Below are 12,291 nucleotides of genomic sequence, written 5' to 3'. Positions count from 1 at the left end.
AACTCTAATTCATTTGGCACAAAAAGTAATGTCCTTTAAGAAGAAGGCAAGGCCAGCCCCATAAAATGGCTGATCTGTATCGAAAAGGCATTTTGCTCATTCTGCTTTCACTGCAAGAAACAAACAACTTTCAAGGAGCACAGAAGAGAGTAAATGTTGGATCCCGCATTCATTACGTCACTGCACAATTCCCTCAAGCCTCCATTTTCCTGAGGGATGAGGGGGAGTAATGGCCATCCGACTGTTGCTGCAGGATGTATGTTGGATGCTGTTTCAGGAGAATTGGAAACGCTACTTTAGTTCTTTTAGGGCTAATTATGCAACTGAGTTCAGTGGGAATTCTGTCCCTGATTTCTCAGATGCAGGACGCAGGATGCACTTGGGCTTGATTTGGATGTTGCCAAGAGGAATTGCTTGACTTCAGTTTCTGTTTGGTTCCCAGGCTTTTATTTTCGACCTTTGTCTGTGTCCACAGTGGATGATGCGGGTTAGCAGTGACTGGAGCTGTGACCCTTTGTTCCTTAGTGCCCGTGCTCACTCTGTGAGGAAGGAAAAGGGGAGGGTTGGATGCTGGGGTGTCCAACACTGCAAACAAGCTTGAAGATGGAAACTCGGAGCTAAGAGCTGGATGGGGTAGTTTGAAGCTGTCTGGAAAGGTCACCCAACTATTCCTTACTTTATTTTTTACCTTTATAAAGAGGAAAGTGTCACGGGTAGGAAGTGGAAGAGCTGAAATAGCACCTGGCAAAAGACAGTGGGGAATCTGTTGAGCTGGGGAGAAATCTTTGCGCCACTGACTTCATGGGGAATACAGCACTGTGCCATTGGTGATAAACCTACACAACTTTTGGGAAACCTGCTGACTCTTCCCTCACACCACCCCCAAAACAGACAGCAGAACTTGGAGCTCTATGCACACGCTGAGGTCTGCGTGATAAGATGAAGGAAATGCTGACGTTGCCTGTAATCCTGTGGGAACTATGTTTACTGGACGGCCTTTTTGTATTATTTTTTTTCTGCTTTCAGTTCTGTGTGTATCAGATGTTTTTTTGAAGCTTCCTTTTCACGTTAGCCCGCCGAAAGCAACAGGGAATTCCTTCTAATTGGGGATGGAGAGATCTTTGTCTCTTTTCTAAGTCAAGGTTTGAATTTTTCATGATTGTTTATTGAAAATTGAAACATTTGATCTGTTTATGTGTGTAGGAAATGTTTATACAGCTTGTACATGCAGCTGTAGGATGGGAGTAGTGCTGAAAGTCCCATACTGTTACACATGATGATATTTTGATACATCTGGGAGAATGTAAGCAAGTAGGTCAGTGGATTATGACTCAATGATTTGGAGCAGAGGCAGAATTTGGGGGAGTAGTGGCAAGGGTTTGCTGGAGAAAAAGCAACAAATGGAAAATATGAATGATGACTTTGGCTAAAAATATCGATGGTAAAAGCTGAACAAAATGAAATGTATGCATATGGCTCGATGCAGTCAAGTTTAACACATCTGATGCTTGGCTTTACCTTGGGAAAAATAGCCTGTGCGTGTACGTCCCTGTTTGAGTGCCAGAGGAAGATCAGCACGTGAAGGGATAGCAACTAACTTTTCCCTTGGAGTGTTTCAGTTCTAATTGCTAATATAACAGCAAGAGTGAGAACTGGTTGTTTATGCTTTTCTGTAAATACTGAAATACTCAGTATTCTGTTGTGCTTGGCTTAGAGATGTAATTCACTGCTAACAAGACCGGACCTTTTGATTAGTTGATAGATTACATGCAATGTAGTAAAGCTGCTGGTGTTTTGCATTCTCTTAAAACCATACCCATCTTATTTCATCCAAAAACATCCCCATTTGACAAGGCAGAGCTGCCAGGTTTGAGGAAGTTTTTGATATGTTAGTCATAGGAGATAAGTTGAAGCTGAGCCTGCTTTTGAGCAATCCACTGGGATCTGTTAGTGCACGCTGGTAGCATATCTTCTGCTAAAAAGTTCTTGAATTGAGGTCAGTGGTGAATAGACCAGAAAAAAAAATGAATGATATCAAATATGTCGGGATGGCATGGCTCATCCAGGAAGGAAGGAAGCAGGTAAAAATATTTGACTGATGCATGGTGAGTTTCTAGTTGTTCACTGAAATGATCCCTTTTTTTTCTAACCACCACACACTGGTTTTCACAATAGCTAAGATCCAGAATCTGCTTTCTTTTGAAGGGATGATGGGACCAAAATGAGAGCCTGAAATGTATTCCTCTCAGTGTTTAAAATACAGCTGCAAATGTCAGTCAAGTTACTGCCAACACAGATAAGTCCCTACAAAAGGAACTTTCCCTTTGGTACTGGCAGGTACAGGTGGGAACACCTGTGGGAGCAGCTGAATGCTTTCATCCCACAGTGACTCCAGCAAGGTCAGGTTGTTGGGGGTCTCCGACCTTGGTGGTGTATCCCATATAGTGCTGGGGAAATGCTGTCCAAATGGGAAATTGTTGGTCATCTCTGTGCTGACACAGTAAGGCCAAGCAGGACAAGAGCCAGGGTTAAAGCTCTGAATGAAATACTATAGGAGCCCACCCAAGGAGATGTAACCACGTACATCTCTATAATTTGCTGCTGCCTAATTTCCCTTCTTCAAAATATCAAGCAATTTCTATGGCCAGGGAACCTAATCACCAATTTATTAAAATGAGACAGGCAATAAGTTTGCACGGGGAAATGTGCAGGCAGTGCACATTGATCACACTGATTTAGGGCTGTACTGCCTACGCAGTTTTTCCAGAGACAAATTCCTTGCAGCTAATTGCATTATAAATTCTCCTAAACCCTTTACAGAAGGTATTTCCCAAAGATACAAGCCCTCCATCAGAAACAACAGCAACGAAAACAATAAGAGCAAAGGAAAAGTTGTGAGGTTTTTTTTCCTAATTAAATGTTATATGAAAGTAAGACAAGAGATAAAAAAAATTGCAAATAGAATTAATTAAATGCTAAGTCTGCTGTAAGGGACTGGTTTTAAACACTGTGGGACTCGTTGGAACTCACAGATTTTCCAGTTGAAAGACAAGAAAGTCCTGAGGCTTTTGTCCTCAGGTCGAGATGATTCGTGCCATCTCAGGTCAGGATTTTGATGCCAACAAATTTCAGAGGTTGTAATCCTGGCGTCTCTTGAGTCTTAACTCTGCCAAAAAGTGAGCCAGACACATCCAGGATTACCTTTGGGTGCTCCCAGGGAGCGTGGCAGTGGGGATCAGCCTGTCCTCCTGCCGTGGCAGTCCGTGGTGGTTGGGTTACAGTGCCTGTAGTGGGCATCCTGAGCTAGAGATGCTGATAGGAATTCTTTGTCACCATGTGCAGCAGGGATGAACACTTGTTTGTTTGCCAGAGAGCAGTTCCCCCAAAGACTCAGTGACAGTACTTAGCAAAATGAGTTTTTGCAGGCGATCTCAATCATTTTTATCAAGCTGGGTCAGAAAACACTGAAGCACAGAGAAGTTAATTGAATTTCCCAAGGAAGCATAGAAAGCAGCAGAAAACTGAAACTGGCTTCCTTGTTTGCCAGCCTCCAGCACAAAGCAGCAGACTGTTGCCTACACTATTTTAATATTTCTTTGGGTGACTGGGAGCAGAGCATGACATTTCTTTTCTTCCTTTCATACCGAAGGGCAGAAATTCTCATTCCTTGGAAGTATTTGTCATTTTGAACACGCCTTGTACAAATTCTTTCTTCAGCTCCTACAAGTGCTGTGCTGTGGGTTCAGGGATGGAAAGATCCCCAGTCAGACCAGGAGGAGCCCAGGTCTCCGCATGTTTTTGAATACAAGATGTTTCATGTAACTCCCAGTTCCAAAGACGTTTTTTCAGCAATTAATTAAAGCATTTCTTGTTGGGGTACTTCAGCCACAGGAAAGCCTTTCCTCCATATCTCGGGGAGGCACAGCTCCCATGGTAGCTGTAGGTGCAAGGCTGGTATTGGATTAGAAGAAAGTATCTTCCTTTCTTCCTCCTCCTCTCCCCCTCCCCATGCAGTCAAATTGCTTGATTAAATAGAAACTGGGGCTGGGGCTGGGTTGGGTGTGAGCTGTTTGTAGAAGGTGCAGTGGTTTCCCCAGAAGGATCAGGGTAGCAGAACAGCCATTAGGTCCTGGACGGACCGCCTCATCCTACCTCTCCATCTCTCTGCTCCAGACAGGGGATGTGCTCATACCCTCCCTAAATGTGCTGTGCCTCGGTCACGAGGATGCTGTAGCAAACAAAGCCTGTGTTGACCCTCAAATCAAAGCAGTGAGTTCCCTACCGTACTGCATGGCAAACGCTAAGGGTGCGTGTAGGAGCATTACAGGCTGGAGATAAGAAGCTGAAGCCAGGGGGTTGTTGAAAAATGCTGTTAGAAATGTACCTCAGCCAAAGCTGTGGACTGCAAAGATGAAGGAGAAAGCTTCATACAATTACTGCTTCTTCCAAAATGGGATTTTATCCTTCTGCATAGGAAAAGTCTGGCATCATGACTGGTTTTAAGCTGGGGTGGGGGGGTGGGGTGCTGGTGTGAAAAGTAATTCTTGCAAAACTCAAAAGAGGGGAGGGGGGGAAGAGGAAAACTGTACATTTTTACGTTAAAAGGGGTGTTTGTGGTTCTCATTTTTATGCTGTTGTTGGCAACAATTGTTTCATGGTTGTTAAAAGTATTGTAAGTCATTTTAGTTCTTCCGAAAGTGACCATGATTTGTTACTTATACTGTAGCTGACAGAAGTGACACACTTAATATCGGGGGGTCCAAACCTGGATATCTACCAATGGAGATGGAGATCAGGTAAATGCACACCTGCTCTTCCAAAGAGAAAAAGCCGCCGCTTGGCAGCTGTTTAGAGAGAGCTGCAGGCCGTGACGTGAGCGTTTGGGAGAGATTAGATTGAGCACTGCCATTAACCAGCAAGATCCGTGTAGGCCCAGCATGGTTCTGTGTGACACTGACGTTCAGACAACATGCCATCCACCAGCAGACTGCAGGTCTCTGGAGAAGGCTCCGGGTCACGGCCCTGGCAGTAGCTGAGCACGGATCTCTGTGAGGAGACCTGGCAGGAGCTGTGGTCCCTGCAGACAGCCCCATAGTGACCTCGAGGTGCTGTCTTCCTCTCCCAGCCGGAGGGAAGGCGGTGGCGGCTGCAGCAGAGGCCGTGCTGAAGAAGGCAGGTGAGAGGGAGGTGTCTGCAGGTAGAAAGGAGTCACTGTGTTGCACTGTGTGGCTGTGCCTGTCATTCTCTCTTCTCTTTTACAGACACTTAACAAGAACAACTTGATACCAGATGACAGGACCAACTTCTACCCCTTGCAGCAAACCAACGTGTACACGACAACCTACTATCCCAGTACACTGAATAAATATGACTACAGGCCCGAGGCCTCCCCTGGAAGGACCTTTACCAACAGCTGATGATGGACAGATCCTACAGGACTAAATCACTTCCTATATGAATTTTTTTTAATCGATTTTGTGGACCAAATACTGGCCCAGACTCTAGATGTAAATATTGTACAGTAGGGTCTTTTTTTTTTTTTTTCCTTTGATTAATTGTATTTCTTGTAAACAGCACATCTCCTTACAAGGACAAAAATGTGTATGGACCATTCTGCAGAGCTGTTGTGGCTGTTTGGTTGGAGATGGCTCTCACTACTGCAATTGTTTATGGCTGGAAGATCAGCATCGCTGTCCAAAGCCGATGTCAGGAGCTGGCTGTGGCCGTGCCACCACGCAGCAGCACGAGGGCACGCGGGGTGCCACGCACAGGAGGTGAGGAGCATCCTTCCTGGGACAGAGGAGCAACAGGGCACGAGACACCACAGCGCATGGAACAGGCAGAACGGGGCCCCATTGTGCCAGCAACTTGAAGAACGTTTTCCTTTTTCTTTTCCTTTTTTTTAATTTGGATTTTTTTTCCTTTTTTTTTTACTGTTTCTGCAAAAAAGAAAAAGTAAGAAAAAAAAAGTAACTTTCTAGGGCAGTGTTCCTGTATCTTCAACAGAATCTTTTCGTACTGCAGGAAGTAATCTCCAGCACCTTCTTTGGTAATATGCGGTTGAGCTGGTGAGAAACAACACACAAATAAAGTGCATTACCCAAAGAAGCTTTCCAGAATGTTTCCAGTCTTAATTAAAAGAAAATTATACAGGCAGTGAGATACTGAGGAAAGTAAATGTTGGAATAACATCGGAGACATGAACTTGGAGTGCCTAACAAACAGAGATGTTTATATCACTGGAAAAAAAAAAAAGTGATTGCCACACAAGAGCCATAGGCTTTTTTCTTTCTTTCTTTCATTTTGTTTCCAAGACAGTGTTAACTCTTCTTGTTCTAGCTTTGATCCTGATTGTGTCCACGAGGAAAGACAATGCTAGAGGCCGTGCTCTTCTCTGTGGGAAATCACCATGCTTTGGGCTAATTCTTACCCTTCTTTTATTGTTGGTTTTTAGTTCGTTTACTTTCAAAGAGTGAATAATTCTGACTTTGCAGGGGAGAGTGTTTTGTAAGGAATGTTTCCATAGTCTGACGTGACCCAGAAAGTTTGCTGCACATTCTTATAGTGTCTTCCAGTCAGTACTCTATGAAATAGTAACACAGCTGAGTAATGTGCATTGTTAGCCAATATTTCCTTAATTTTTCTGAACAAAACCAACCCAACAAACAACTGCTGCTGCAGCTATTGAAGTGAATTGGGGCAGTAGCATTATTAAACAGTATATCCAGCCTTGAAATGTAATTTTGTGTATGTGTGTGACTGTGTCTATGAGAACTGTATTAGTTTAATGCAGAAGCCATGTTGTCTACAGCCAGATGTTTGTCTGACATAATTGTTTGGCAAAAAGGAAACTTATTGCTGGTGCTTAATGTACAATTACATCAAATGTGTTAGCAACGTGAACAAGTCCACCACTGTTATCATTCAGTGTTTCTAAATATTTATAACGAACTCCTGATGCTAAGGATTTCAGAATGTTGCAATACCGAGCATGAGATAAAAGTACACCCCGAAATGCGCATGAGCTCCACGTGGTCCCGAGCTTGGATTTGTTGTCTGCATCTCACCCGGACATTGGCTGTGCCCACGCGTGGCCATCAGCTCGGCCGTGTCCCCAGCTGTTCTCTTTGTCTTTGCTTTCTTTCAGATTTTGCCATAAGCCAACAGCTTCTCAGTGCTGTTCCTTTGCAGTTGCTCGTTGGAGGTCTGGCCAGGGCCGCGTGTTCTACTCTTGTGTGCAGGTAACCAATAGGAAATGAAGAAAAGCTCATACAAGAGCTTTGCTTTTCCCAAAAGGAAAAGCCAACGTGGCTCTATAAGCCTGTGTCACGATTTTTTGACCAGAAGGCAAGGTAGCCTCCCATTTTTTAAATTACTTGTTTTTTTTAACTTCAGTTTGCAGTGACTGAAGGCTATAGGGATATTTGTAACGAAGTGGGGTTATTTGCACTGCCCAAAGGATGCCTTAGGCTCAGTGGTGCCCATCATTTCAGGCAGCTGTTCTGATTTAGCAGCTCACCCTGCTTCTGTTCCAGCTTCACCAGGTGAAAAAGAGGGAACCAAATTGACTTCTCCCCATGAAACACTGGAAATCCTGGCTGCAAGTCATTCCAACAAGCTGGAGGGCTGAATGCATTTACATGGGACTGCTTGGCCAGGATTCCTCAGCTCTCAGCAGAGAGGGTCAGAGGAACACGGGCTCCCACAATCATGCTCACTGCTGTGAAACTCGAGCCGCCTTTGAGCTTCTCTTTCAGCACCGACGCATTCTGCCATCATCGTGCACACTGCAGCTGGAGTTTAGGGGATGAGAGTGAGTCAAATCTTGCAGTTGTTTTTTTTTTCATTTTCCATTTATGGTTTTTTTTCTTTTCCTTCTCTTTAAGCATTCTTCCATTCTTAGTTTAACAAATAACACAATTTAAAAGGATTTTTTTTCCCCAAAGAAAGCACCATGTAGCAGCTGAATTTACTTACCTGTTCAGCTCACCAAGATGGGTCATTACTGCCATTGTGCTCAGAAGGTGAATATTGGAGGGCAGATGCTTTGAGGGTGGTGCATGTGGTTATTACTTCATCCAGACTTTCCTTCTTACCAGCCCTCCAAATGGACCCAGCTCTTTTCATGTAATGGGCAATCACAGTGAGGGTCTGTCGGCTCCATTTGAGCAGAAAGCAGAAGCTAGGAGAGAGGGTGGAGAGAAAAAGAGAGAAATCAGAGCTCTTGTTACTCAATTAGTGTTTGCATCAGGGTGCAGTTCTTTAAGGACAGTGTTACTGTGATACGAGGGTTGCACTCTGTTCTGAGCTGTCTAGCGTGTGGCAGGTTAATGACAGAAGTATATGATATTCTTGCAGTCCAGGCAATGCAGCAGTTTGATTGTCAGGGCTGCAATACCTGGATGCTAAACTTGCTAAGGGTTCCTAAGTCCAGCTTGAAGTACACTGGAAATGCACTTAATTGGGAAGCACTGCTTCCCAAAGAAACCATCCAGCTCTCCTTTTTCTTTCACTTGCAAGAAAAGAGAGGACTCTGGGCAGTCACAGGGTTGGTCTGGAGCCATTGGCTCTGTGCAGACCCTTGGGGTAGGACTGGGGCATACAGGGCACGCAGCATGACGGACATAAGACAGTGGAAATCTGACAGCCCAACGTTCAGCAGCAACACCTTCAACGGGGTGTTCCACACCGAAATATGTAAACTGTACAGCTCCTGTAGGAGAAGAATGTGTAGTGTGCTACCACCACTGTTCCTAATGCCTTACTTGTAGAAAAATGTGATGATAGAACTTGTTCTTAGAAATCAACAGAGAGCAGGAACGGAGTCCACGTCTGATGCAGATAATTTGATGCCTCCAGAGTTAATCTGATGCTGAGTCCACCTGGGGAGGAAATTGCTGTCCACTGAGATTGATTTATTCTTTGTACCAAATGTAGTGGGGGGAGAGTTTTATATATATATAAATATATATATAAAATGTAAATGTAAAGTTTGTGTAACAACTTGCTCTTTTTTTTGTAATAGTGTATACATCTATCGGTGGATAGGTACAGTATATATTTATAATATATACACACTATATATATATATATATATAGCAAAACGCCTGCAAAGGAAACAAAATAAGAAAGGCAGTGCTGGTATTCAAATGCCACAGGGACAAACTGAAGGAAAAAAAATGTACAAAGCTAGTGTCCTTTCCATTAGGGGTAACAAAATATGTTTTGAGGTAAATGAAATATAATTTTTTAATTGAAAAGAAAATTGATTTTTCTAGTTAGAAGTGCTGATTCTCCCCTAAATCATTCTGGTTAAGAATGACCAAGTAAAAGATTCTTGTTACTGCTTATATTTTCTGAATAAGCCTCCTGAATCTCTCATGTGTATCACTCTGTTGTTTTTTTGTAATTATAAGTAGGGAGTAATTGTGCAAAGAAAACTAAAATAGCAAGTAGGAGTAACAAATAATGTACCATTAGAGTAAAGCATACCAACTTCTAGAACTGGAACGATGTCATCTTCCATGTTAAAGAACTTAGCAGTTGCTTTCTGAGTTACTGATCAGCATTACGAGACTTGCCTTACAGGGACACAAGGAGGTTTAATGCAAAAGTTAGGGTTGAGAAGCCCTGAAAACTGATGGCTTTTGGTTTCAGAGGGCTCCAAACAAGGCCTTGGTGCAGGAGCAGCACCCTGTGCCTGGGTGCTCCTTCTGAGCACGGACTGGACTCACATGGGGGATTCTTCCCTTTGAGCTTGCAAGGAAAAAACTGCAATGGCAGTTGTGGGCTGGGTGAGCAGACTCACAGGTTTCGGTGCTGTCTGACTGCCTTCAAAAGTGACCAAAAGCCCCCTCACAAGAATGGGTCTTTGTGGGGTCATCCAGCCTCAGCCCTTCTGCCCTGAAATCCTCCCCCTGGGCCACCTCTGGCCTCAGCTGCACACCCACTTCTGCCATGGGAGATGGGTGCGCAGTTTAAGAGCAGCATTTGTCTTTCCAGAATCCCCATCGTGGTTTGCTCTGAACCCAACCCATCACAAAAAGCACGGATGCTGTGAGGCTGCAGCCCTGCTCCCACAGAGGGATTAGGGTTGGTGAGAAGTGAGTGACGTGGAGGAGTTGGGGCCAAGCATGTGATGGAGGTGGGGGCACAATGGGCACAGGGCTGCGGCTCGGGGGGGGAATGTGATTGGAACGCTTGTCCCAGAACAGCAAACCCTGGAGCGTGTCGCTGGACTCTGCAGTGGAGGCACATCACCCTTCCTATGCAATTGAACTCGATGGTACTTTAGTATAAAGGTGACCTAGACTGTAATCACTGCCTTTAGACACTGTGAATTTTTTTGGGGTACTCTGTATTTTTATATATTGTACAATGTAAAGAATAATTCAGAAATAAAACAGAACAACCTGGCGGGCTTGTGGGTTATTTCCCTGCCTTTCTGCATGAGGCCCCCAGCGGGGGGGGACAGCAAAACTGACCTCAAGTGCAGGTGCCAGATGTCAGGACACAGGGTGCTGCAGCTGCTCCTCATCCCCTGCACTGCACTGCAAAGAGTTACAGAAATCAGGGGGACACGCTCTGACTGACGGATGATCACGGCCTCTCACTGCGGGATGTTATAGCTCTGCTTGCATTTATTAATCAAAGTAAAGACCATGAAAAGTGACAGAGTCAGGAACATTTTAGTTTACGTTCCGATGCAGCTCGAGACTTATATTGAAGTTTTATACAGAAAATTACACCATAATGTCATAAAAAATAGATTGGATTACTAATAACCTGAAACGTGCTGCACCTGCATACATAATACTTTAATCCTACTAAATCATAAGCTATCATTTGGGTGTTTTCATGTTCTCAAGTGTGCAGACAGGAATTTCTTTTCAATGCAGACCATTAAAAAGTAATTGAGAGGCACAAGATCAGTAAAAACAAACTTGCTGTGAATAAGATGATGGATTTTTTTTTTCTAATCCAGTTACTTTGCACCAAAACACAGAAGGGGCACTTCTGAATGGTTTTGTTTTGTTTCGAGACACCTCTGCACACAATTAGAGCAAAGCAGCATGTCGGAGCCCATTTCTCATTTCCTTAAAATCTGCCTACCACAACATTTTTTTTCCAAGGTGCTAATTTGATTCATTAACGTCACAGCTTCACTTGCAGCCCTGATGCAGTTAGCTCTCCCACCTACACTCCATATCCCAAATACACCAGTTTACTTTTGGAGTTCTTACCACTGTGGGAAGCAGGGGTGCTCCTCATTCAGTGCTGGGGAGAAGCAGCTGCAGGATGTCCCACCCAGCACAGGGCACTGAAGGAGAATGCAGAAGTCTCCGTGTGCTCCATCTCTAAGCGCCCTCCGAGCACCCTGCCAGAAATGCTCTGGAGGCAGCATTTGTAAACACTGCAAAGTGGATAAGTAGAGGTGTGTTAGCACGAAAAAGACATTATCAAGAGCGAACTGTGCCAGGCCCACCTGATGTCCTCCTCTGAAAAGGCCCCCAGTGGGTCCCCTGCTTCCTGTGGGGACACCTGTGGCAGTCCAAGAGGTCTATAATGATACTCACAGTGCTTACAGGTCTGTGGGAGGGCTCTGGGGGTGCTGGATCTGTCCTGTGCTCCCACGCTGTCCATCCCCAGCTTCTGTCCAGAGGCCCCATGCCACAAGCTCCCTCCTGCACAGCTCCCAGAGCAGCTCGTGGGCTTCTCCTTCTCCAGTGTACACACGAGACTGCACACTCTGAACCACACAGCTCAATTACCAAAGGCTTTGGAGAGTCATTAAAAATGCTGCTCTGCTAACAGCTGAAATGCATTTTGACATGTTTTCTTTGGTTCATTCACAGAACTCCACTCGTGTGGAATTGTCACCGCACACTGCTCAGGTTGATCACAGTGAGGTGGCTCTCAGCACCGCCCCGCTGCTCTTCCAAACACCACAGCCCCACCGCAACCACCCCCACCTCACCCCCAGCACTGAGGGGAGGACAGGCAGAGCCTGTCAGAAGTGGGGAGAACTGCACAGCCCGCAGCCATTGCCCGCTGCTGGGGGAACAGCAGAGTGCTCTGGGTAACGAACCACCTCCAGCAGCACCGTTTGATATTTCTGTGATGTGAAGCACCAATGGCCACGGAGAAAACCATCCCCATCTCTGCAGTACTTAATTTACTGTCACAAGCAAGCGCTGCGCATGAGGCAAAGCGCCGCTGCGCCGTTACTGCTCTGGCAGCAGCCACGTTATTGTTTTCTGCTTTCACATTTCCTAGCAACAACAAATGTTT

At 44.9% G+C, this 12,291-nt stretch overlaps 1 protein-coding gene and 1 long non-coding RNA gene across 3 annotated transcripts in view; one reads left to right on the top strand and one right to left on the bottom strand.

The window, feature by feature from the left end:
- The window catches only part of SEMA5B (semaphorin 5B), a 249,948-nt gene extending 242,038 nt beyond the window's left edge, over window positions 1-7,910 (top strand). The window contains exon 24 of the mRNA XM_065751192.1: window positions 5,262-7,910. Coding sequence (XP_065607264.1) covers window positions 5,262-5,417 — 156 coding nt within the window. The 3' untranslated portion in view covers window positions 5,418-7,910. The remainder of the gene's footprint in view (window positions 1-5,261) is intronic.
- Window positions 7,911-7,977: 67 nt separating this feature from the next.
- Window positions 7,978-11,319, bottom strand: LOC136058027 (uncharacterized). 2 transcript variants are annotated; one of them, XR_010623102.1, is made up of 3 exons: window positions 11,244-11,319; window positions 10,485-10,612; window positions 7,978-8,182 (listed from the first exon to the last, which is right to left on the bottom strand). It is a non-coding gene; the product is annotated as an uncharacterized LOC136058027 (long non-coding RNA). The 2 variants fall into 2 exon arrangements; XR_010623101.1 differs by having other exon boundaries at window positions 10,485-11,313.
- Between the last annotated feature and the right edge of the window lie 972 nt (window positions 11,320-12,291).

The sequence above is a fragment of the Cyrtonyx montezumae genome, unplaced genomic scaffold (genome assembly GCF_038088225.1).
Source record: "Cyrtonyx montezumae isolate F1298 unplaced genomic scaffold, pur_monq_1.0 scaffold_7, whole genome shotgun sequence".
In the NCBI taxonomy this organism is placed as follows: domain Eukaryota; kingdom Metazoa; phylum Chordata; class Aves; order Galliformes; family Odontophoridae; genus Cyrtonyx; species Cyrtonyx montezumae.
This window is presented reverse-complemented; position numbering and strand designations above follow the sequence as displayed.